This window comes from Pinus tabuliformis, chromosome 2_1 (genome assembly GCF_031772625.1).
Source record: "Pinus tabuliformis cultivar Carrire ecotype Pingquan chromosome 2_1, CPIR1, whole genome shotgun sequence".
NCBI lineage: Eukaryota > Viridiplantae > Streptophyta > Pinopsida > Pinales > Pinaceae > Pinus > Pinus tabuliformis.
Genome location: NC_142299.1, coordinates 806,259,178 through 806,286,080, shown reverse-complemented (window position 1 = coordinate 806,286,080; position 26,903 = coordinate 806,259,178). Strand labels below are relative to the sequence as shown.

Below are 26,903 nucleotides of genomic sequence, written 5' to 3'. Positions count from 1 at the left end.
CATTTGCTTGGTCCCTATGAAGTTGAAGAAGTTTTTGATAATGATTATGTGAGAATAAAGATAATTGTTAATGCAAGAGTTTCATTTGTGGTCAATGGCCATAGATTGAAACTCTACAACAAACCTATATCTCAAGAAGAATTTATTTCTACTTTAATTAAGCAAACCGAGATACAAATTGTGAGTGTGAATTGTAATTCTCCTTACTCCATCTTGAATTTTCTTTTCCGATATATATATATATATATATATATATATATATATATATATATATATATAAGTTTAGTTATGAAAATTATATCTCTAGCACAACTAAATAAGAACTTTGTTGGAAACCAAGAAACTGACTACCAAAGTTTATATATACAAGAAGAAGAAGAAGATAAAAAATGATGTCTAGATGTGAAAACCAGACCTTTGGCATAGGTAGATTTGGACTTTGTTTGAAAACCATATTTTTAGTAAGCGAAGTTAAAATCTTGCTCTTTCAAAATTCCAACAACAACAACTTTAGAGTTTCGATAATCATATATGTGAAATCTTGTGATTGGTTTCAATTTTTTAGATTTGTTTCATAATAGGTAGAAGTGCAAAAGTCAAGTGTCTATAAAATATTCTAGATTCCAAGTATCAGAAGAGACCATAGCTCAACTTCATTCGGTAGAAGTTTCAAAAGTTTTTATGTTAGCACTTTCAAAACAAAACTATAAGAATTGTCAAATCGTGTAACTTGTTTTTAAAGTCACAAGATTTACAATTGTTTTAGCATTTAAAACATGTTTTACAAGAAGCATGTTCAGAAGTTAGCACTTAAGATCCAAAATCAGTTTAGAACTTTTGTCTCAGACTCCATATCTAGTAACAATTGTCAAAGATCTTTGTTCCTAAGTAATCATAAAATTAAATGCCAGTATCTTACAATATTACAAGAGGTTTGTTTCAATTTATGCAACCTCCAGGTATAAAATTTCAGCAATCAAGAATTCAATACTAAGATTCCTTTGCTTTTGTCTAAACAAATTCTAACGAAAAATCAAGAGCTTACTCTATAGAGATCAACGACTCAAAAATTGAATTCGCTAAACAATGTAATTACTAGAATCTAGGCTTGGTAATAAATAAATCAATTTTGTTTATACATTTAATCTTGTCAAAGGAAGAAAATAAAAAACAAAACAAAAAAATTCTTAAATATGTTCTTTTAACCAAGATTTATTATTCATCCATTTTACCTAAAGTTTGGAAATTACTACTATTATTATGAATAATAAGTAATTTAGCTTATCTAAACAAACATAGTTTACATTGTAACTTACCATGTTATATGAATATCATTGCCACTTCTAAACCATAATTACCCTATCCACCTACACTATTACAATCTTTGTGACATGTCTAGTGGAATTAAATTTAAGTATGAACATATGAAATCATGATTTAAGATAATTGATTAGACTTGAAGAGTGATGTTTATGAGTTCCCAAATCCCATTGTTAAAGTTTAAGCCTCTATTTTTTTTTTCGTTTGTTGGCATCAAACTTAAAATCCGTAGCCATAGAGCAATTAACATGAATTGCAAGTTTCATTATGTTAACTAGACCATTTAAAGAATGGCAAGTAGATAAGGAATATTGTGCATACAATTCGAACATTGTAAGATGACAAAAAAATGAGTGGTTTTTTACGAGCTTGCAGGGGTAGAAGCTTATCACGAATGTCATTGTCCATTTGAGAGAGTAGACTAGCTTGAAATTTTTACAAAATTTTAGGGACATAATGTAGAGGTAACAAAGGGCTTTGTTGAAACATTTGATGGGGAAAGGAACTAGTTAACTTATAAATCCAGGTCAAAGAAACTTCATTAGCTACAATTATTAGATTACCAGAGGAGGGAGAGAAACGGTTCAAGAACAAAAGTATACACGAAGAGGCTTGGACACCATTTTTGAATAAAGAAAAGCAACATCCTAATTGGGGTGAGTACCTAGGTCCTGGTTGGTAAACCCTTAGAGAAATGTTGTATTCTTTATTCAGAAATATATAACCTATGAAGGGCAATTTAGTCTCATTTTTCTATATCATATATGCCTTATTTCGCACTTGAAAAATAACATATTGATAAATGTGTCATTTTATTTTATAAGAAGACTTACCAAAATGGCACAATGTATTCAAAAGCAGTGGAGGAATGTACATTGCAGCCTTTACCATCATGGCATGATAAAATGATTGTCATGGATGAATTATAAACCAACAATATTGCATGGCTAGAATTTTTTATTCAAAGTAGATTTTAGGAAGAACATGTCATTGAAAGTCAAGAAGGGAATGATAATGGACAAGGCTATCTACAAGATGAGGGTTAAAGTCCAAGAGTATGTGAGATTAGAATGACAATGGATTCTAGGAAGAACCTTTCATTGAAGGTCAAGAAGGGGATGATAATGGACAAGGGTCTCTACAAGATGAGGGTTCAAGTCCAAGAGTATGGGAGATTAGAATGATTGTTAAAGAAACAACGGGGGTCAAGCTCTAAAGCAAGACCACAACTCAACAAAGAATTACAAGAATTAAGGAAAAAGAATTAGGCCATGACAGTTTTGATATGGAAAGCCTTGTTTTTTCAAACCTACCAAGGAGACCTTGCACTAGAAATGCTACCATATGACCTTAACAAAGTCCAAAGCCTAATATTCATCGACAAAAGTTTTATGATTACCTAGAATCTTTAATAGATGATGAAAAAACACTTTCTTGACAAGATGTTGATGATGTCATGGAGCCTCAAATAGTTGAAAACAAGGTACAAACTCCTTTTATCTCAAAATTATTGGAAAATAATAATAATAATAATCAAGAAATTATAGAAAGAAGTAAAGGAATTATAGGGTTTAGAATGATATATTAAGAATGAAAATGCACAATTGGAAGTTCAAAAGTGTCGAAATTGTGGGAGGAAACATAGAATTGAAGTTTGAAAATGAACTGCTAAAGAAATAGGCTCTTAAATTTTTCAAAGAGACTTCAGAGAAAAACAAAAATTTCAATATCAAAGTTTTAATGGAAAGACTAAGAAGGCAATTTTTTTTTTCCTAGTTAAGACTACCTAAGTACCCACGGGGGATTTGAACTGGTGACCTATCGCAAGGAGTGCCTTAACATCACACCCATTCACCGTCAATCCAAAGCCCCGTGGGCGACTAAGAAGGCAATTTAGTAGACAATCTAGTTCCAATTTTGACATTTTAATTAGGGCAAGAGAGAATATTTGAAGTAGTAACAAAAGTAAACCCAAATGTTGCGCTAATATCGAAATTTGAATGTGGACATGCAAAACCTTCATCTTAGGAAAATATTGGGCTTGTAATCTATTACTAATTGTGCACTATGAACTAAGCCAAATTCTACCTTTTTTCATCATTTTTAACCAAGAATATCCATTTTGGCTAAATATCCTTGTCATTTCCAATAAATGAACTTTAAAATGAGCATATGAGGTGTTAAACTATTCTTTAGTACCAAATTCCTCATTTGACAAGTTAAATGATATTAGATATTGATTTTCTAACTGGTAATTACTGGAACATATTATGATAATTTGTCATCGATTTACTTATCATCACTTTGTCAGAGCTAAAGTGACTAGTTAGGAGTGATTTGTGATATTCATGGTATGGTTAAATTCCTATCGAACCTTCCTGAAGGCAAATGATAGTCTTCAACCCAACCATGGCCAACATCAATAATTGTGAATATGTAGATCTTGTAATTGCAATGTGAACCATGTAACCAACTTGTAGATCTAGTAATCATTTGTGGATTTTCATATCAAAGTTGTCTTAAATAGAAATGAGTGACTGGGAGATTATTTGTAGGTTCCATGAGATGGTTTAGCACCAATTTCATATCCACAAAATTTGAAATGGGAATCGTTTACTTTCAATATCAATCTAGCACCTGTAGAATGCAAACCATATTTGAATGAATATAGAGTATAAAAAACCCTATTTTAGGATCTAACCGTTAACGAAAATAGTAGATCATAGGAATTATAAGATCACCAACTTAGTTTTAATGCATGCCTTGATTTCCATTCTCAATTGGATATGAAACTTGTTAATACAAGTGAAGTGTGATAATTCCATGGTACTAAGAGTTACTTTACAACGTGTACCAAATCTAGAGGCCCCCCTTTTCTAGTACATGTGTCTTTTATAATTTTTGTTATTTCTTGCATATATAGATTACTAGTTTTGGGCATAATTCGAATCTACAATATAAAAGCTCTATTTCATAATATGAACTCACTGGTTTTATAAAATGATATCATAATCCATAATAGTAACCTACAAGGATCAATATTTTCTCATTTTGATTGAACTAAGTTAGGTTAGAACTCTGTTGCATAAATCATCCAATTCATTGAATTGGTCATAATGTTGTATTCCATGTTTTTTCTATAGTAACTTAGCAAATTTTGATTGGAAGATTAAACTTGATCTTGTATTAGTCTAGGTTTGTACTTAGTATCCTAAAAAACATTATATTCTTTTCATTTTCCAAACTTTGAATTCATATCATTGCTTTAGAATACATGACATTATATTCCTTTCATTTTCCAAACTTTGAATTCATATCATTGCTTTAGAATACATGTGCAAATTTTTATCTGAAAGGTTTCTGTATGGATCATAAAAGTTAAATGATATAAAATAGAGTATATGTTAAAAACAAGATTTACTTAATAATGCTTGTAACCTTAGTCCATACAATTATATTTCAAAATAGCACACGATTTATAAAATACTTTTTTAGTGACAAATCAAGTTTACATTTTTAATTTGTTAGAAATGAAATAATGGAGCAATGGAACACATAACATATTGTGGAAACACAAACACAAAAAAAACATAAAACAAGAAATACATAGATATACGTGGTTCACCCGATTTTGGTTATGTCCATGGAAAAACTCCAGTCCTTCCTTTATATTATCCAACAAAATGAAGAGATACAACCTACAACAAATTTGTTGTAATTTCTTCCTCTTCTCTCTCACGCAGTCTCCTCTCTTTTTCTCGCACAGAATAATACTACACAGTGGCAATACAATTCCCTCATATAAACTGAGGGTTGTCTTCTAGAGAAAAAACCATAAAGTAGCATAACTTCTACTGCCAGATATTTTGCCTAATGAACATCCCAGATTGACTACGAAATTACAATATTTTACAAGGCAATTTTTCATCTAATTTTTGCTTCGGGGGCAGCACCCCCGAACCCTCATCGGGGGGGCTCCAAAGAATTGCAGTTTCCCCCATCATTGACAACAATAGTGGGGGGGAAATCCCCCCCACACCTCACCGCCTGCAACCCCCCCCCCTCCCCCCATCAAGGACTGAGATCCATCCATAGCTGAAACAAAAATCTCAAAAACAATTAGCAAGATAATGAGGTTCCACACCCAACATAATTGTGATTGTTTGAATTGCATACAAGTAGGATAAATTAGATCAATAGAGTTTTGAATAGTAGATAAACCACTTATGCAAATATAGTGCTTGCATTTCATAAATTTATAAATCTAGGTTGATAAATAAATGTCATAAAATTTATGCAAATAAATTACCTGATAGATATATTGGCACATTTTGTAGTTTGGAGATTGTTGCTCTCTTATTTGCGATGCTTTCATCGAGATTTGACATTGTCTACAAATATCGACTTTGTTTGTTCTATAGAAACTCAAGTGAAAAATATTTTTTGGTCAAGGGTATATTTTTTTGTCAACCTTCAGTGTTATGTGACGAGACGAGGTTTGTTGAAAAATGTGTACCTAAGTTTGGTCTTCATAAATATGAAATGTATTTTTTATTCTTGTAAATTGTAGAATGAAAGAAAATTATTATTATTATTTTTGGAGTATGGGTTTCTTTTTTCCACTGGAAAAATCCGTAACATTTCATTAATATGAAAGATTACATATGTAGATGCTTATCGCATATGCCATGATTCACTGATATCTCTGTACATTTTACAAAAAATTGCATGAGTATGCTGATTGGTTTTACCGCTCAGATTTTGCTGTGTAGGCTGTAGAGGTTTTGATGCCTTATTGGCATCCTTCAGTCTGTTACAAAAAAAAGATTTATACAAAAAACTGTCATATATAGTGCTGCTGTCATACTGCTGATATAAATTAAGTCGCATGTAGACCCACTGTAGGGTATCCCGGGTCTATATATGGACGATGATAAAAATTTTGTTCCTGTTGGTCCAAAATCTCGGATATCTCCCAATATCCTTGTTCCATCAGCGCGGCCTCCTTGGAAAATTTGTCAGCATCCTGGTTATGTTCCCTGTAGATGTGTGAAACAGTGATATGGTTAAAAGCCTCTTTGAGCTGAAAGACTTCATCAAGAATGACGCTGAGTGTGTGCATGTGACATGTAGAAATATTATTGAACCAATTTATGATAATCTGTGAATCCCCATATATGTTGATGCTAGTGCAGTGATGGCTTAAAGCAAAGTGTAGCAGGTGTCGCAGGGTTATGAGCTCAGCATAATTGTTTGTTCCAGCACCCAATCCCGCTTTGATGTTGTAATAGTGGTTCTCAGTTAAGTGCAGGATGAAACCACCCCCACAGCTATGTTCATTGGCTGCTCCGTCAAAATATGCCCAAGGGGTACCCTGATCAATGATGGGGGGAGGGTTTGGCCTGCGAATTTTTGGGGGAGGCGGATCCGGAAGCTCGTTGAAAGCAGAGATAATGCCAGCCTCTATAAGGGGCCAGTGGATGGCCTTCTCTTCGAAGATCATTTGGTTCCTTGCTTTCCAAATGGACCAGTTAACAATAATGGGCAAGTTTGCCGCTTTCGAACCCTTGTGTCTTTTGTCCCATTCTATCCAAGCGTTTATTAGATCAGTACCGCTCCATTCCCCTGTGAAGTGTGTAAACGGTTTTATGTTATTCCATACAAGCTGTACAGAATTGCATCGCAGGAATAGGTGTTCTGTAGTTTCACTATCGGCTTTACACAGAACACATCTCGTCGGTCCATATTGGGCACGGCGCATAAGATGTTCTCCCGTGGGGATTCTGTTCCTGAGGACACACCATGTAAAGAGTTTCGATCGAGGCGAGGCTGTTAGCTTCCAAATATTCTGCCACCATCTGTCTAAGACTTCAGGTTTCCTCTGCTTATTTAAATGGATGTAACCCTCCTTTGGCGTGTATATCCCGATGTCAGCCTGATGCCAAACAAGTTCATCTGATCCCTCGATTATTCTGATGTGGGACTTCATCAGGGCTGCACAGTATTCGCCCCAAGCTGTGTGCCATCTCTGCGGGAGGTTAAGTTGGGTGGCTGTCTTCCAAGCTTGATGAAAGATATCAGATTGCTCTTGATCCGCTATCTGTGCAATCACCCTGATGCCATGAGCTGTGAGGAATTCCACCAGCGCTTGTGGAAGCAGATGTCTCCCACCACTACCACTCCAAGGGTCTATTCCTATGCGGGCTCTGTCTCCATTCCTTATTCGCCATACTATGTTGTTCCTGATGAGCGGAAGAGAGTGTAGGAGAGCTTTCCATATGGAAGATATGCCAGTTTTGTTCCATGATGGGAGTCTGGCCCATTCCATAATGTTGAGGGGCCAAATGTATTTGTGGTAGGTAATATTGGTCCATAAGCTATGAGAGGTCAGCAGAGCCCAGCCCATTTTGGCTGCCAGGGCACTAGCAAAAGAGGGGAGATCCTTCAAACCCCAGCCACCCCATTTCTTGGGAAGGGCAATCTTGTTCCATCCAATCCATGCAAATGTTCGCTTTTCTTTATTGCCCGCCCATAAGTATCTGTTGCAGAGATGCTGTAGCTTAGAAAGGATATTTCGAGGGATCTAGGTGAGTGCCATCCAGAAGACCGGTGTTGCTTCCAGAACAGATTTGATCAATGTTAATCTACCTGCTCTGGATAGATATCTATAACACCAGCAGGTTATCCTTTTTTCCACTTTAGAGACCAGCCAGACCCAGTCCGCAATCTTTTGGTTGGTGGGTTTTAGCCAGTAACCGAGGTATTTTAACCCCCTGTCCAGGGGCTGAGTGGAGTAAGGGAAAGCTTGGCTAGCTGTGAAAGATTCATTGACTGAGGTGCCAACCAATGTAATAGTAGACTTCGCCCGATTGACCTCCATCCCTGTGGCATGAGCAAATAGCTTTAGGATCCTGTTGAAAGTAGAGGTATCTTGTATGCTGCCGTCTAGAAGGATAAGGACATCATCAACGAACAGGAGATGTGTAAGAAAACACTCATCTGATATTTTAAGGCCCCTGATAGTTCCTTCCCTTTTAGCTGAGATAATTAGGCGGCTTAGAGCTTCCATAACCAGGAGAAAAAGGAGAGGTGATAGAGGGCAACCTTGTCGCAACCCTCTCTCAGAGTGGAAGAAATGTGAGGCTGCTCCATTAATTAGTATGCTATAGGTGGGGGATGTAATGCATGCCATAATCCAATTGATGAGAGGAAGGGGGAAGCCCAGATGGATAAGAATCATCTTGATAAAGAGCCAACTAACTCGATCAAAAGCCTTGGAGAGGTCGATCTTAAGGAGAATGCATTTGAGATGCTTAGTCCATATGGAATGAATAGCTTCCTGGGCAGATCCAATGGCTTCGTGGATCTGTCTGTCTTCCAAGAAAGCAAATTGCTGGGGAGCAATATGCTTAGACAGAATGGGCCTGATCCGGTTAGCAATGATTTTAGAGATGATTTTATAAAGGACATTACACAAAGAGATAGGTCGGAAGTCGTCAAAGGATGTAGGAGAGTCCGATTTGGGGATGAGAGCAATGAAGGTGGAATTTATGGCATGATAGAGCTGGCCCGAAATTCTACTCTCCTCAACCACCTTCAGGATATCTCCACCAATGATGTCAAAGAATGCAATATAGAACTCAATTGTCCATCTGTCGGGTCCTGGGCTCTTTTCCTTCTGAAACCACTTGATAGTGCTTTCTAGTTCTTCCATGGTGACAGGGTCAGTGAGTGTGCCAATGTCTTCATTATTTACAAACCTAGGAAAGTGAGAGGCCACATTGATGATTTCAGCTAGGTTTGTTCCAGCAGGACTCTTGAATATCCCTTTGAAGTGAGTCAAACCGAGATGGGAGAGTTTGTTAAAGGTGTCCGCCAATCCTCCACCCGAGAGGGGGAGGTTCCAAATGGTATTTGCCACTCTCCTTCCTTTAGCGAAATTATGGAAGAATCTTGAATTCTCATCCCCAGCTTTTAACCACAAAGCCCTACTCCGCAGCCTGAGCGATTCCTCCCTGTGCTTGAGAATATTGTGCTTTTGCTTCTCCAAATCTACTAGATGAGTCTTGTTCTCCCCGGAGACAAACCCCAAGTTTCTCTCATCCAGGAGGGATTTAAGTTCTTCTTCCACCATAATGAGCTGTGCATCCTCCCTTGCCTTTTTTGCCTTGGCCCACTCAATCACTATGTGTTTGAGCTCAGTCAGATTTTTGACAAAGCCCCTTGCCATCGAGGATTCTCGATCAATGGGATGAGCTTGCCAGTAATCCGAGACTATTTTGGAGAAGCTTGGATCCAGAAGCCATAGGTGATTAAACTTGAAAGGGGCTTTTGGCTTTGGATGAGGGCCCATGATCTCCATTAAAATTGGAGAGTGATCAGATATGCCCCCGGATCCAACCCACTGTTTGTAATGGTGTAGCTGGTGGATCAGAGGGCCTTTCATCAGGAATCGATCAAGTCTGCGAGCCAGTGCCGCTGTCCCAACCCTTCTGTTCCTCCATGTTGGGAGAGGGTTCTGCATGGGGATGTCAATAAGATCATATTGCTCCAGTATGCTTCTCATAAAATCTGTGATGGAATCTACTTGCGCCATAGAGCCCCAAGACTCCCGAAACCCCAGAGAGAAATTCAGATCACCCCCCAGAATGATGCGATCCAGAGACATCAGGCTCCTGCTGAGAAGCATTCTCCAAAAGCTTTCCCTCTGTTGGCATGGACCATAGATATTGATGATGCGAAGGGAGAGACCCAGGTCCATTGAGAAGATGTCAGCTCCCATAAAACCAAGACCTCCCCAGGAAGAGTCCAATCTGATGGTTTTTGGGTTGTAACCAATCGCCAGTCCACCCGATCTACCATTGGCATCCATAGCTATGAATTTCCATCTGGGCGATATAGAGCTCAGGGAGTGGGAGATGGACTCAGCGGGGCCTAGCGTTTCTTGAAGGAGAATGACATCCGGGAGTTCGACCTCAAAAAGTCGTTTGAGTGCTAGTTTTTTAGGGGGACTAGCCAAACCCCTGCAATTAAAGGAGAGGCACTTCATGGGGGACCCCTCTTCGGGGGGTTTGTTGCTCTAAGGACCCCATCAATGGTGGATTGTCGACCAGATGCGACTTCAGCTCCAGCACGTCTGATAGCCTTGTTTAGATCAGATTTCCTTCCCCTGGTGGAGGAGGATCCCGAACCCATAGGGACAATGCCCAGCCCTATCTGGGATTCAGAGGATTCCGATTGTGAGGTCCGGGGTCGGAGGGAATATGGGTGGGGGGGGATTTTCCTTACAGAAGGATCAGAGGGAGGCGACGAAGGAGGCGACGATGAGAGAGGCAGGGAGGGTGGAGCAGTGGAGGGAATCAGTGGGGGCGGGGGAATAATGCAATGCGCCATAGAACATGTTATAGAATTAACAAATTCTGATGAATGTGCAATTGAGATAGAGGGAGAGATAAGATTTGTACCCGTGGCTTGTGCGGCTGCTGCAGCTGCCCGAGCCCGAGTCATAGGAGGTGAGGGCGTGTCCTTCTTGTTCATCTCTGGACACTCCTGGGCGCCTTGGGGTACCGAGAATCCATGCGACGGTTGAGGAATGTATGGAGAGGTCCCTCTGGATGCAATGGGAGAGATCTTTGGAGAGCTATCCGGACGTTTGATCAATGGGCAATCCTTGTAGAGATGCCCCACTTGATGGCACCGGTTGCAACGGAAGGGGACTCCTTCATAATCCAGAATCTGAATGCGCCTGTGCTTTCCCCATTGCAGAGTGATTCTTTCCTCCAATCCCTCTCGGGTATCCAGATGTACCAAAATTCGGGCCACTGTTCTCTTCCGAGTGTCGATGTAGGATCGATCATGATCCAAATATGTCCCCAAAGCATTTCCGATCCTGGTGAAAGCTTCTTCGCTCCAGTATTGTAAAGGAAGCCCCGGAAGTCGCACCCACAATGGCCCTGCTGCAATTTGTTCACGTTCAGGATCGAATAACGGGCTCCATCTCTTTAATAGCACAGGTGCTGTTTCAATATGCCAATATCTTTCAAGTACCGCATTCGTGTGCCCTTCATTTGCAAAATGGAGGGAGAACCACCCTCGTGGGAGAACCTGTACCTCCGGCATCTGTGAGAGCAGGGCTCCCCAGATTTCTTTCACCCAGCGCATCAGCCTTTCCGCCGTGAAGGTACGCCCCCGCACATGTCCGACCAACACTGTGCGCGCTATAGCCATAGTTTCCTCAAAATCCGAAGAGTTGCCGAAGGTAACAGTGATGTCTTTCGTTGTTGCCCTAACACACTTCGATTTCTGCTTCTTGGTGCGTGGCGCCGACGGATGTTCCGCAAACGGGTTTGTGTCCCCAGCCGGTGAGGGCTTTGAGGGTTTTATGTTGATAACCGGCGTACCGAAGCATCCAGAGGGTTTTGCCCCATTGTCCGGGAGGGGATTTGTCGCCTTAACCCTCGGATCTTCTTGAGCAGTATGAGAATCAGGCAGCGGAGATGGGATCTGATCGAAAGTCAATGTATCAGGCGATAAAGAGGCAAGGAGTAAAGCTGTACCGGGTGAGAGAGGCGGTGCCTCCAGACCGATGGATGATGAAGAAGGATCCGGCAAGGAGACCACCGGCAAGCAATCCTGTGCGCGTGAAGCTTCTGAAGTCGGTGGAACGAAACCCGGGGTAGCTAGATTAGGGTTAGAGAAGATTAACTGTCCTTCCAACGGATCCTCGGAATAATCCACGAGGTCCGTTTCCCGTTGACCCTCCATACCGGATAGTGACTGCAGCCTCCCGTCGATGGAGTCGATCTGTCGGCAGCTCGAAGCCCTAACTCCCGAAATCCGCTCCAGCCTATGGTCCTGCAGCTGCGGTCTGCAGCTACCCTAACCCTTCGCGGTTTTGATTAGCGAACGCCGTCAGAGCCATCCTGTTCCCCCCTTTTGGAGTATGGGTTTCATGCTCAAGGTTTTTTATTTTATAGGTCAAGCACCCATTGAGTGCTTCTAGGGTTGGTCCTAGGTCAAGAAGTCAAAAGTGTCATTGTCATAAGTTGAAGACCCCATCGGGCACCTTGTAATTTGTAAAGAAAATTATTTTTACCTTAAAAGTGTCAAAATACCCTTTAAGACCAAGTCGACATGGCAGCGGGCAACTCAACCTAATTTGAGGAGCCACGTCCAACTTGAGAAGCCTATATAAAGGAAAAAACTCAACCTCCTGGATGCACGTTCATCCCTCACTCATCCAAGTGAAGGAGGAACAAGAAGAAGGAAGAGGACAAAGGAGACTTGTTTTTGGGCTATTTCTCTCTCACACGTGCGAAGGAAGGCTAGGGTTTCTACAAAAAATCTAGGGTTTTCTTCTATTATTTCGATCTTGAAGAAGAGAAGGAAAGAAGGTCAAGAAAAGGTCACAAGAAGCCATCCTCAAACTCCAGAAGGAAGACAAAGACAAGTGAAGGTCTGAGGAAGCCTTGGAAGACTAAATGAAGCTCACATGTGTGGCAACGGCCACTGCAAGAGGGCCAAAAATTTTAGGTGTACTGTGCAAGCCAAAATTCTGCAACTGGGGGTCAAAGTTGTGCTAAATATTTGACTAGGTTTGACTTGGTCTTGGAGGGTATTGGTCGTGGTCTAGAGGTCTTGGAATTCTTCAATTGAAGAATTTATAAGGAAGAGAAGAGATTTGCAGGTTTTCCTCTCAATTGGAGAGGTTTTGCCACCGAGCTTGCAGCCTATATTATGTGTTCTTGTTCTTCTTGTTTTGGTAGTTGTTTTATGATATACAAACATATTAATAAGAAAAAAAGCTAATAAGTAAGTAAAAAGTAAAAATACATCATAAGCAATTATCAAGGAAATAGAAATCACTCTAATCAGTGCCCTATAGATTTCTCAACATGGTATCAGGTTATGGTTGACAGAGGGCATTATGAAGATCTCTACTACATTGAAGAAGTTCCTAAAGAAGTGTTCAAAGGTAGTAAGTCATCTCAAGAAGGGTATCAAAGAAGCATGGAATATCTTGTTTACTCCAAAGAAGAATGTAACAAAGACAAAGGACGAAGGACTCTTCTCAGCATTCACTGGCACATTTCAAGATGAGAACATTTGGGTAATCGATAGTGGAGCATCAAGGCACATAACCAAGCATCACAATCAACTAAAAACATTTTCAAAAGGAAAGTCTTCTTACTCCATAGAGCTTGGAGATAATAAGAGTTATCCTGTGAGAGGAATTGGATCGACCTCAATAGAGTTGGAGAATGGAAGCAATATTCATCTCAACAGCATCCTATTTGTTCCAGGTTTGCACAAGAACTTACTCTCCATTTCAAGTCTAGAAGATAAAGGTGATAGAGTGGCTTTCATTGATGGAAAAGTTGTAGTATGGAGTAAGAACTCAAGCATAGAAAATGCTAGAGTAATCGGGATTCGTGAAGGAAGACTCTAGAAATTGTTATCCCCTCTTGCTTAAGCTTTAGTTCACATTGAAATCAGCCCATGTGAACTTTGGCATAGAAGATTTGGTAATCTCCATTTCAGAATTATTCCAACTCTAAGCTCTATAGTAGATGGAATCCCCAAACTAAAAGAATATCACGAAGGGGTATGCAAGGGATGTGCATTGGGTAAGAACACCAAGAGACCATTTGGAAGCAGTGCTTCACGATCAAAAGAAATCTTGGATCTTATTCATTACGATGTTTGTGGTCTTATGACTCCTAAATCACTTGGAGATCATCTATATTATGTCACATTTATAGATGATCATTCAAGGAAGACTTGGGTTTACTTAATGAAATCCAAGGATGAAGTATTTACTAAGTTTCAAGAATTCAAAGTTGAAGTAGAGAACCTTACTGAAAGAAGAATCAAGATATTAAGATTCGATAATGGAGGAGAATATGCATCCAAGGAAATCATAGATTTCTTTAAGGAGTATGGGATTAAGAGGGAGTTGATAGTCTCATGTAATCCCGAACAAAATGGACTTACAGAACGAAAGAATTGATCCATTGAAGGAAGTGTAAAAGCAATGTTACATGATCAAGACTTACCGAAATCTCTGTGAGGTGAAGCTACAAAGATAGTTGTATATATACAAAATCGAAGTCCCCACAAGTCTCTAGATAACAAGACTCCTAAAGAGATGTTCACTGGGAAGAAACCAACCCTAGATCATCTCTAAATTTTTTGTTGCCCTATCTATATACACATACCTAAGGATAAAAGAAAGAAGTTGGATCTATCTAGCATGAAGGGAACCTTTATGGGCTATAGTAACTCTTCTAAGGCCTATAGGATCTACATAAAGGAAGGACATTGAATAGAAGTCAATCGAGATGTGATATTTGATGAAAGTATTGCATTCAAGAAATCAAAGGATCTCCCTATGGACTCTGATGATGAAGAACTTTCGGTATTCGAAGAAGTTACTAGGGAAGAAGAATCAAACCATGAAGATGAAGGTCCCTATGAACCAATACAACCTGTGGTAATTCCGAAAACCAGAAAAATATCTAACTAGTTGAAGTCTACACTTCTATATGTAGAAGGTCATGGGGCAGCTCAAGGTACATTCAGGGAAAGTAAGAATCCCAAATGATATTTTGGGTATACAACGTACATGACAAAACTAATTGAAGCAAAGCCATCCACTTTTGAAGAAGTTGTCAATCACCAAGAATGGAAGGATGCCATGAATGAAGAATATCAATCTATAATGAAGAATGGAGTTTGGGAGATCGTACCTAGGTCTAAAGACAAATATGTGGTAACTTCCAAGTGGTTCTACAAGATCAAACTTGCATCAGATGGAAGTATTTATAAATATAAGGCAAGATTTGTGGCTAGTGGATTCTATCAACAAGAAGGCATTGATTATGAAGAGACCTTTGCTCCAATAGCAAGGTATACAACTATTGATTCGTTGGTCTCTTTGGCAGCATCAATGGGATGGAACATTGTTAAATTGGCAACTAGTGCCAAACTCCATGTGGGTCGGCTTATTTATGGCAACTGATATTTTTATTGGATCCCTCTCATAGAGAGGTGTAGGATTGATCCAAAGATCATCTGATTCTGATAAGTATTTATGAAGATATGAATTTATTTTGTTTATGTAATTATTATCAAGCCGACCAGCTCTTATGTAGGCTCTAGAAGCCCAACCGACGTGTCTATTCATCATCCTCGTTTTAGTATAAATAGATGAGGATTTGATATCATTTGGACATATTCTTGATTCGATCTCCTCTCCACGTCTTGGGTTTTTGGAGAAGGAGAGTCACAAAAGGAATATGTTGTCCTTGTTTGATGATGCCCTAGCCAACGTATGCTGATCCAACACAGTGACAAGGAGACTCCTTCAACGCAGTCATGAAGACATATATACACAGTCAAATGATGCTCTAACTCATTGCTAAGAAGAGGACTATTACGCTGCTCATGGAATCTCACTTATATGGTGTTCATGGTTATATATATATACGCTGGTAATGACCTGAAATGACCAACAATATATATGTATGCACAACAAGGTTCTACCTGATATACCAACATGGCAACTCCCATGCGTACCTGACCTTGAAGCTTGAATTAAGGAGGATTTGCAATTTTATTGTTGTTTCTTTATAGAGGGATTTCGGTGATCGAATACCATTGACAAAATGAGTAAAATCGAGGCCTACCGCTGTGGTGTCGGAGATTTGTGGAAACGCCAGACCGGTGTAACATATCTGAGAACCTTCACTCACCGCATGGGTGGTTGCTAGGATTCTACGCGGACATGAAGACTCATACGTAATCAATTGTGAACACAATCATGGCTTTAACCTAACGCAGTCTTGGCAATGCATACGCTGGGCATGAGAGTCATATCCACGCTGTTCATGAAGTCTGATATTCCGATGTCATAAAAGGAACAACCGCAGTCACATAAGGGTAACGATGAAGCCGCAGTCAAAATCAAACTCGGGTATCTGCACTGAGTAACCGCTGTCAAAACTAAATTAGGTAACGCAAATATGAAGGTAGTCATAGTAATATGCCGTTGTAGTATGAACGCTATGATGTGTTACAAAATGCTAGATTCTATGGACTATCCAGAATGCATATTATATACGCATATATGAATACACGTTGTGCAGATACATGCTGGGTATATACGCTGATCATTATGGATCATATACGCTGTTCATGGAGGTACAAATACGTTGTTCATTATAAATCATACGCAGCCCTAATATAATGAACAATAGTGATGTATATAAACTTCGGTGGCATAGAGATAAGGACATTGTATTGATGTGTGATCTGGACATATATAACGCAGTCAGGGGCAGCAATGTTGATGGGAGCCACAATCAAATATAAAGGTGCCAGAACATATACGTTGTCATCTTTGAAGGGCAACAATGTCGATATAGTAGTCAATGGTATGACTGTAACAATCTTCAGTAGAATTGTGTCAACATATTCATGAGCATGTAGAACATGGACAGCATCATGAGATACATGGGCAGCATGATAAACATAGACAACATTATAAGATCATGAACATGAAGAGCAGAATGATAAAGAACATGGACATGGGTAGCATGATGATAATCATGATTGGTGCAGCATGGTGTCATACACAGTGGTGCAACAAGTGGACCTAGATGCAGCACTACGATAGGTGAAGTCGTCACCTTGGAGGATCAGTTGAAGCAGAATGTCTTCAATTGATCTCATTGTTATAGGAGATTATCTATGCTGAGATCTAGACAAGTCAAAGTGTTGACTTATGTTGTAAATGTACTCTCTCCCTCTTTCTCTGCTGAACTTTGAAGATAAAAGAAGATTTGATCAAAGGGTTTCCCCACTCATTGTGGGGTTTGTCCCTGGCTCGCGCCATATCTTGTGTCCTCTTGCCTTGGCTTGTCTTTTGCGATTTATATTTATGTTCTATTTGCATTTTATCTTAATGTTGATGTGATTGCTAACTGTGAAAATTAAATAAATTGCTCTAGCATAGAACATACCTAAACTTAACATGGTATCAGAGCTGAGGTGAAGACAATGCCCAAGCAAGAGTGAAAGAGCAATCACCAAAGACAGTTGGGACAAGACAAAAGGATCAATGGGTTTCTCATAATTCACCTAGGGTGAAGTCGAACCTGAGAATGTTATCAGAATTGCGCAGCGGAAGTTTCTGATGGCCCATCTAATGATCACTTCATTGGGAAGTTCGGATCTAAGGGTGGAAGGAAAGGCGGATGCCTTGTTGAAATAAGTTCGGCTGTTGTGCATGGAAGAGACACATCTCTTGATGAAGATAACAATCATTCCTGGGACATCTTCAATAATCAAAGGAATGACTGGTAATGCAGGTCATCAAGGAAATAGTCAACTCCTCCACGAAAGCAAGAAACCCCAAATCTCTTTTATGTACCTGATCGAACCTGATGTCCATCTCGGAAATGGAAGTCAAAGGTTATAGGGTGGCACTTATCGATGGAAAGGTACGTGTTTGAAAATAGATCTTTCAAAGATGTTTTGAGTTCAGGGTTGTATCAAGTTGCAGGAAGTCCACTGGGGACCATGTCCATTGACTCAGCACCGGAGGTCTGTGAGTCAGATGGTGACTAGGATGCCTGAATTCAAAAAGAAGCATGAAGGTACATGTCTGAAATGTACCGAAGGAAAACATTATAAGGGGATCATTCCCCTCATGCAGCAGGTCCACAGGCTTGGAACAACCCGAGGAGTTTGAGACTCATGATCGGGAATCTCATGTATATAGGTGGAAGAAAGCCCTCTATGGCTTGAAGAAAAACACCTCGGGCGTAGTATGAGAGGATTGATAGCTGTCTAATGCAGCTGAGATTCACTAGGAGTGAAACCGATCCAAACCATTACTCGAAGGTTGTGGATGATAAACCTCTCGTACCGGCACCTATGTCTAACAGGTGCAGACCCTCTCATTTATAGGAAACAGAGGGAGTTGGATTCTGAATGTGGAAAGATAAGCTGCAAGCCTATGACTACCTCAAGGATCTTAACTTTCAGAAGTTATATGGTAGTGATGTCGGACCTGATTTGGGAAATGCCTCTGAGTTTCATAAACTCATTCGCGTTGATGTTCTTCGAGAACCTCTGTCCGGACATTTGTGTTGCAGTTAGCATGTTGAGCTCATATTTGGTTGAGCCTCACTAGATTGGTGCCAAGAATCTTCTAAGATATCTTCAGGGCACAATCTCTCATGGATTGAGATACACTACCAGAAAGAAGAAATTGCATTATTATTCGAATGTTGAATGGGCAGGCAATATGGAGGATCACTAGAGCACTTTTTAGTGTTGGTTCTCTTTGGATTCTGCTACGATGCAGGAAGCAGAAGTCGGTTGCTATGAGCATCGCCAAGACTGAATACATGGCTACGAGTATGATCTCGTATGAAGCTGCATGGTTGCGGAAGCTCTTAAGTGAGCTGTTTTTTCTCAGTGACAACCAGAGGTAGGATTCAATTATTGAGGAATCCTGTATTCGACAATTGCTCCAACAGACAAACATCCGATACCTGGGATATGGAAAGTCGATGAGCAAGGAGGCTCCATGGCACTGAGATGATATACAGGTCGCTAAAGCCCCGGGGGAAAGATCAAATTTGTGATTTTCCCGAATGACTTGGAGTCATCAAGAGACCTTTGTAAAAGGGTCCTGCATGTTGCATACATTGAGCTATGGGAGCTCTGGGGGGCTTGCAGTTCTACTGGAGCAACATACGACCACAGGGTGACTCACCCTCTCCTGGTGGTGCGCACTGGAAGAAGATGATTCGCTCTCTTGTGGGACAAGATGATTCACTCTCTTGTGGAACAGGATGATTTGCTCTCCTATGTAGCAATATTGATGTGTTCTCCTGTGAGGCCTGGATTGATGTGTTCTCCATGGCGGCCTGGATTGATGTGTCCTCCATGGCGATTGTAGTAGGATTGATGTGTTCTCCTATGAGGACAGGATTGATTAAGTTCTCCTGTCGAGGCATCCTACCCATGCAGTCTGGGACTCATGGGAAGTACCTCTCATCTGATCAATGAGCAGGGAAATGAAGTTAGGGACCATAGTAGTACCGATGGATGCATCGTTGTATCTACCGTACTACCTACGCTAGGATGTCCTCCATTGATCTGGGATCAATGATACTGGTTTGGGACCAGTGGTAGGAGTTGTACATACTATGACGCTGACTTCGGGTCGACTGAGACTGGTCTGGGACCAGTGGTACATACTCCGAGACTGACTTCGTGTCAGTGCAGGACTAGTCTAGGACCAGTGAGAGTTGTACATACTATGACGCTGACTTCGGGTCGGTTGAGACTGGTCTGGGACCAGTAGTACACTCTCTGAGCTTGCGATACTGGTCTGGGACCAGTGGTAGGAGTTGTACATACTATGACACTGACTTCGGGTCGACTAAGACTGGTCTGGGACCAGTGGTACATACTCCGAGACTGACTTCGTGTCAGTGCAGGACTGGTCTGGGACCAGTGAGAGTCGTACATACTATGACGCTGACTTCGGGTCGGTTGAGACTGGTCTGGGACCAGTGGTACACTCTCTGAGCCTACGATACTGGTCTGGGACCAGTGGTAGGAGTTGTACATACTATGATGCTGACTTCGGGTCGGCTGAGACTGGTCTGGGACCAGTGGTACATACTCCGAGACTGACTTTGTGTCAGTGCAGTACTGGTCTAGGACTAGTGAGAGTGGTACATACTATGACGCTGACTTCGGGCCCGCTGAGACTGGTCTGGGACTAGTGGTACACTCTTTGAGACTGCGATAATGGTCTGGGACCAGTAGTAGGAGTGGTACCTACTATGACGCTGACTTTGGGTCTGTTGAGACTGGTCTGGGACTAGTGGTACGCACTCTGAGTCTGACTTCGGGTCAGTGGAGAATGGTATGAGACATTCTAGATCAATTCTTCTTCTTCATAGTTCAGCAGAGCAAAGAAGAGTAGAGCTAGCAGAGCCAGTAGAGCTGAGCAAAGCAGAGCAAAGATAGCAGAGCCATCAGAGCTGAGCAGAGCAGAGCTAGCAGAGCCAGCAGAGCTGAGCAGAGCAGAGCCAGCAGAGAAGAGTAGAGCAGAGCAGAGCTAGCAGAGCCAGCAGAGCTGAGCAGAGCAGAGTTAGCAGAGCAGAGCCAGCAGAGTAGAGCAAAGCCAGCAGAGCTGAGGAGAGTAGAGCAGAGCCAGCAGGGCTGAGCAGAGTTGGGCAGATCAGTGTAGGGCACTGATGGCAAAGATGGTACAGTCGGACTTATGGATCAATGGATGGAGTTCTCCCTAGTTGAGAGGGAGTGTTAAATTGGCAACTAGGGCCAAACTCCATGTGGGTCAGCTTATTTATGGCAGCTGATATTTTTATTGGATCCCTCTCGTCGAGAGGTGTAGGATTGATCCAAAGATCATCCGATTCCGATAAGTATTTATGAAGATATGAATTTATTTTGTTTATGTAATTATTATCAAGCTGACCAGCTCTTATGTAGGCTCTAGAAGCCCAACCGATGTGTCTATTCATCATCCTCGTTTTAGTATAAATAGATGAGGATTTGATATCATTTGGACATATTCTTGATTCGATCTCCTCTCCACGTCTTGGGTTTTTGGAGAAGGAGAGTCACAAAAGGAATATGATGTCCTTGTTTGATGATGCCCTAGCCAACATATGCTGATCCAACACAGTGACAAGGAGACTCCTTCAACGCAGTCATGAAGACATATATACACAGTCAAATGATGCTCTAACTCATTGCTAAGAAGAGGACTATTACGTTGCTCATGGAATCTCACTTATATGGTGTTCATGGTTATATATATATATGCTGGTAATGACCTGAAATGACCAACAATATATATGTATGCACAACAGGGTTCTACCTGATATACCAACATGGCAACTCCCGTGCGTACCTGACCCTGAAGCTTGAATTAAGGAGGATCTGCAATTTTATTGCTGTTTCTTTATAGAGGGATTTCGGTGATCGAATACCATTGACAAAATGAGTAAAATCGAGGCCTACCGCTGTGGTGTCGGAGATCTGTGGAAACGCCAGACCGGTGTAACATATCTGAGAACCTTCGCTCACCGCATGGGTGGTTGCTAGGATTCTACGCAGACATGAAGACTCATACGTAATCAATTGTGAACGCAATCATGGCTTTAACCTAACGCAATCTTGGCAATGCATACGCTAGGCATGAGAGTCATATCCACGCTGTTCATGAAGTCTGATATTCCGATTTCATAAAAGGAACAACCACAGTCACATAAGGGTAACGATGAAGCCGCAGTCAAAATCAAACTCGGGTACTTGCACTGAGTAACCGCTGTCAAAACTAAATTAGGTAACGCAGATATGAAGGTAGTCACAGTAATATGCCGTTGTAGTATGAACGCTATGATGTGTTACAGAATGCTAGATTCTATGCACTATCCAGAATGCATATAATATACGCATATATGAATACACGTTGTGCAGATACATGCTGGGTATATACGTTGATCATTATGGATCATATACGCTGTTCATGGAGGTACAAATACGTTGTTCATCATAAATCATACGCAGCCCTAATATAATGAACAGTAGTGATGTATATAAACTTCGGTGGCATAGAGATAAGGACATTGTATTGATGTGTGATCTGGACATATATAACACAGTCAGGGCCAACAATGCTGATGGGAGCCACAATCAAATATAAAGGTGCTAGAACATATACGCTGTCATCTTTGAAGGGCAGCAATGTTGATATAGCAGCCAATGGTATAACTGTAACAATCTTCAGTAGAATTGTGTTAACATATTCATGAGCATGTAGAACATGGACAACATCATGAGATACATGGGCAGCATGATAAACATAGACAACATTATAAGATCATGAACATGAAGAGCAGAATGATAAAGAACATGGCCATGGGTAGCATGATGATAATCATGATTGGTACAGCATGGTGTCATACACAGTGGTGCAGCAAGTGGACCTAGATGCAGCACTACGATATGTGAAGTCGTCACCTTGGAGGATCAATTGAAGCAGAACGTCTTCAACTGATCTCATCGTTATAGGAGATTATCTATGCTCAGATCTAGACAAGTCAAAGTGTTGACTTATGTTATAAATGTACTCTCTCTCTCTTTCTCTGCTGAACTTTGAAGATAAAAGAAGATTTGATCAAAGGGTTTCCCCACACATTGTGGGGTTTGTCCCTGGCTCGCGCCATATCTTGTGTCCTCTTGCCTTGGCTTGTCTTCTGCGATTTATATTTATGTTCTATCTGCAGTTTATCTTAATGTTGATGTGATTGCTAACTGTGAAAATTAAATAAATTGCTCTAGCATAGAACATACCTAAACTTAACAAACATCCACCAAATGGATGTCAAGATTGCATTCCTAAATGGCACAATTGATGAGGAAGTCTATATAGAGAAACCCTTGGGATTTTAAATTAAAGACAGAAAGGCATATGTTTGCAGATTGAAGGCGACATTATACAACCTCAAGCAAGCACCAAGGGCATGGTATGCTAGAATGGATGCATACCTACAAAGACTAGGCTTCTCAAAGAGTTATGATGATCCAAACTTTTATATTAAGGTTGTGAAGGGAGAGTTGGTAATCATTCTTTTGTATGTGGATGATCTTCTCTTGACATGTGTGGAAGGTCGAATTGAAGAATGTAAGAAGCATCTAGCAGCAAAATTTGACATGAAAGATCTAGGGTTGATGCACTACTATTTGGGACTGGAAATCTGGCAAGGACCTGATGAAATATATCTAGGTCAATGAAAGTATGTCATCAAGATGTTAAAGAGGTTTGACATGATGGATTGCAAACCAATGACAACCCCGATGATCACAAACTTGAAAAGACTAAGGAGTTATGAATCAAGCCATGTGGATCCTTCCAAGTATAGGCAATTGATTGGCTCACTGATGTACTTGGTGAATACTCGACCAAACATATGTTTTGCAGTAAATATTCTCAATCAATTCCAAGTGGAGCCAAATCATGATCATTGGATAGCAGCAAAACACATACTGAGATATTTGTAAGGAACAATCCACTATTGCCTAAAATATGATAGGAGGAATGATGTCCACTTTATTGGATATACACATTCCAACTGGGGAGGCAGTGAGCAGGATGGAAGGAGCACTACAGGGGGATGTTTTAGTTTTGGATCCTCCATGATCTCATGGATGAGCATAAACCAAGATATGATTGCTTTGAGCAGTGTTGAGGGTGAGTACATTGCAGCATGTGAAGCAAGCAGAGAAGTTGTCTAGTTAAGAAGTTGTTATCATACTTATTTGAAGGACCAATGGACACTACAGTGATCCATTGTGATAACACCAATTGTATACAATTGTCTGAGGACTAGTATTTCATGGAAAGACAAAGCATAGCAACAAGAAGTATCACTACATTTGGAAGCTAGTACAAGATGTGTGTTGCAGCCACAATATATCTCCATCAATAAGCAGGTCACTGACATATTGACAAAATCTCTTCCTAATAAGAAGCTTGTATATCTCAGAGACAAGCTTGGTTTGGTTGATGTATCCTCCCTAATTGAGAGGGAGAGATAGGCACATCATTCTTGTCTTCACTTGGGAAGACAAAATGGAGGATTGGGTAAACGCATCTAATGCTCTTTGAGGATGTGGTAGGGCATCCAAGATAAGAGTAGTCGTGGACCAATATTCTTTGAGGACTAGCTATCCAAGATAAGAATAGTCCAAAGAAGGTCATACTCTGTGAACACCCAGGTGGGGTGTGTACCTTGAGAGACAATGATGATGGTCTCTATAAATCATTGTTCTCGCTAGCATTGTGCTCTAATCTTGCAGAGAGATAGAGTTGTTAGTCAAGGCCTTTCTATATGAAAATGCTAGTTGTTATGATGCTAAACAAATAGGTTATCAATCTGACTCTTCTTATGAGATCTCTTTAGATTGAGAATGTCCCTAGTTAAGAGGGAGTGTTGAAAAATGTGTAACTAGGTTCGGTCTTCATAAATATGAAATGTACTTTTAATTCTTGTAAATTGTAAAATGAAAGAAAATTATTATTATTATTATTGGAGCATGTGTTTCATGCTCAAGGTCTTTTATTTATAGGTCAAGCACCCATTGAGTGCTTCTAGTGTTGGTGTTAAGTCAAGAAGTCAAACGAGTCATTTTCATAAGTTGAAGACCCCATCGGGCACCTTGTAACTTGTAAAGAAAATTATTTTTACCTTGAAAGTGTCAAAATACCCTTCAAGACCAAGTCGGCATGACAATTGGCAAGTCAGCCGAATTTGAGGAGCCACGTCCACCTTGAGAAGCATATATAAAGGAGAAAGCTCGACCTCCTTGAAGCACATTCATCCCTCACTCATCCAAGGGAAGGAGGAACAAGACGGAAGCGAAGAAGCTAGAGGACAAAGGAGACTTGTTTTTGGGCTATTTCTCTCTCACAAGTGTGAAGGAAGGCTAGGGTTTCTGCAACAAATCTAAGGTTTTTTCTACTAGTTCGATCTTGAAGAAGAGAAGGAAAGAAGCTCAAGCAAAGGTCACAAGAAGCCATCATCAAGCTCCAGAAGGAAGAGAAAGCCAAGTGAAAGTTTGAGGAAGCCTTGGAAGGGTAAACAAAGCTCACATGTGTGGTAGCAACAATTGTAGAGGGTCAAAAATTTCAGGTCTGTAATGGAGGCCCAAATTTTGCAGCTTGGGGTCGAAGTTGTGCTACTGAAAGAGATTTGAATGGGTTCGACTTGTTCAAGGAAAGCACATCATCCAAAAAGATTGTACTTGGTCTTGGAGAGTATTGATCTTGGTCTAGAGGTCTTGGAATTCACCAATTAAAGAATCTATAAGATGAGATATGTGGATTTTCCTCTCAATTGGAGAGGTTTTGGCCCTAGCTTGCAGTGTATATTTTGTGTTCTTGTTCTTCTTGTTTTAGTAGTTGTTTGATGATATACAAACATAATAATAAGTAAAGAAGCTAATAAGTAAGAAAAAAATAAAAATACATCACAAAGAGTGAAAGAGAAATCACTCTAATCAGTGCCCTATAGATTTCTCAACAAGGTTTGCCATCAATGTTTAGCAAAGAGAACTATGTTGATCAAAGATGCATAATCTTTGGATCCACATAGTATTATGCTTTTATTTTTGCTTTAGTAACTCTTGAGAAGAAGTTATGAAGTTCATTGTATATACCCTTCCACGTTGACATTTTTAGGTATAAACAATTTTTTAAATATAAGATGTACTTTTGAAAAGAAAAAAGAAAAAAACTTTATTTATTAATATATTTTTCAAATATTAAGTCTTAAATAAATTATCAATTAATTTTCAAATGATTGATTTCTCATTGATCCCAATATAGTTATTGTTATATAAATTGTTAAGTAATTCTTAAATGGTTTAAATGGTTGTATCAAGAATTTTAATATAATTATTTTTAATAATTATAATAAATTGGTATATAAAACCCCTTTGTTTGTAGGAGAAGGGATCCACCTTCACACAATAATTTGATTGCTAAAATCTAGAAAGACATACATACTCAATCCCTCCTCCCCCCTACCCCCTTTGGATTTGAACCCGTGGCCTGTTAAAAGGAAACACATGCTCTTAACCATTAGGCCCACATAAGTCGTAAAATATTTTAAATGATTGAAATGATTCATCATGAATTTTAATATTCAATATTTGTATATAAATTGTAAGTTAATTTGGAAATAGTTAAATTGATAAAATATATATTAAAAATCATAGATTCCAATCTACTTATTTTTTATTTTTATGTGAAGTATCTTAATGTTTGAACAAATTTTTATTTGATCATTAATGTATCTTAATGTGTGAAATGTTTGTGTGTATACATATACATATATAAAAGGTCACATACAAGCGAAATACTAAATTGGTGTATCATACCCCTTGTCTACGGGATAAGAAAACTCCTCCATACCAAGCAATTCTTTCCTGCGCTATGAAAGAATCTCAACCCATGGGGTATAGACCAGTTGGTTTGTGTGGGTTTAGTCCTCATCAAGTCACAAGTTCAAATCTCATAGGGAGGGGTTGAGGGTGAGAGCCAATTGTGAGGAAAATAAACTATCCCAAGTGATGCCTAGACTCGACCCAAATCTCGCACAATCCTGATTTGGGCAAATCATTCTTCCATCTGATTTTAGAGCACAAAACTGGTGACAACATGTTACAGTTGGGAAAATTGTTCATCCATCCAATATTGATTTGGGCAAATCATTCTTCCATCTGATTTTAGAGCACAAAACTGGTGACAACATGTTACAGTTGGGAAAATTGTTCATCCATCCAAAAATTAGGGTTAACACCGGGGTGAGCTAGCTAGGTGAACTCTGCACATATAAAAGTACATTGTGATCATATCCTCTGTAGGAATATACTCAAAATGCAACATTGTATTTAATTATTTCAATTTTCGCTTTACAACCAGTTATTCCCTGTCTGGAAGTATTCTAAAAGCCAGAAGTCCCAGA

The 26,903-nt window shown here is 39.9% G+C and overlaps 1 protein-coding gene across 1 annotated transcript; it reads right to left on the bottom strand.

The window, feature by feature from the left end:
* Positions 1-3,865: 3,865 nt before the first annotated feature.
* Positions 3,866-9,550, bottom strand: LOC149203051 (uncharacterized). The gene is made up of 3 exons (XM_089401754.1): positions 8,091-9,550; positions 6,586-7,859; positions 3,866-3,957 (listed from the first exon to the last, which is right to left on the bottom strand). Exons 1-3 carry the CDS (start codon positions 9,548-9,550, stop codon positions 3,866-3,868), a joined length of 2,826 nt encoding a protein of 941 aa, XP_089257880.1.
* Between the last annotated feature and the right edge of the window lie 17,353 nt (positions 9,551-26,903).

What these genes read in the sequence shown, in the direction of transcription:
- LOC149203051 (XM_089401754.1), bottom strand. Translation starts at nt 9,550, where the DNA reads ATGGCAAGGGGCTTTGTCAAAAATCTGACTGAGCTCAAACACATAGTG. An exon ending in ACTCAGCCCCTGGACAGGGG is followed by an intron (nt 7,860 to 8,090) that starts GTTAAAATACCT and finishes TCTCTGCAACAG; the next exon opens with ATACTTATGGGCGGGCAATA. An exon ending in CAACATCAAAGCGGGATTGG is followed by an intron (nt 3,958 to 6,585) that starts GTGCTGGAACAA and finishes TGCATTCTACAG; the next exon opens with GTGCTAGATTGATATTGAAA.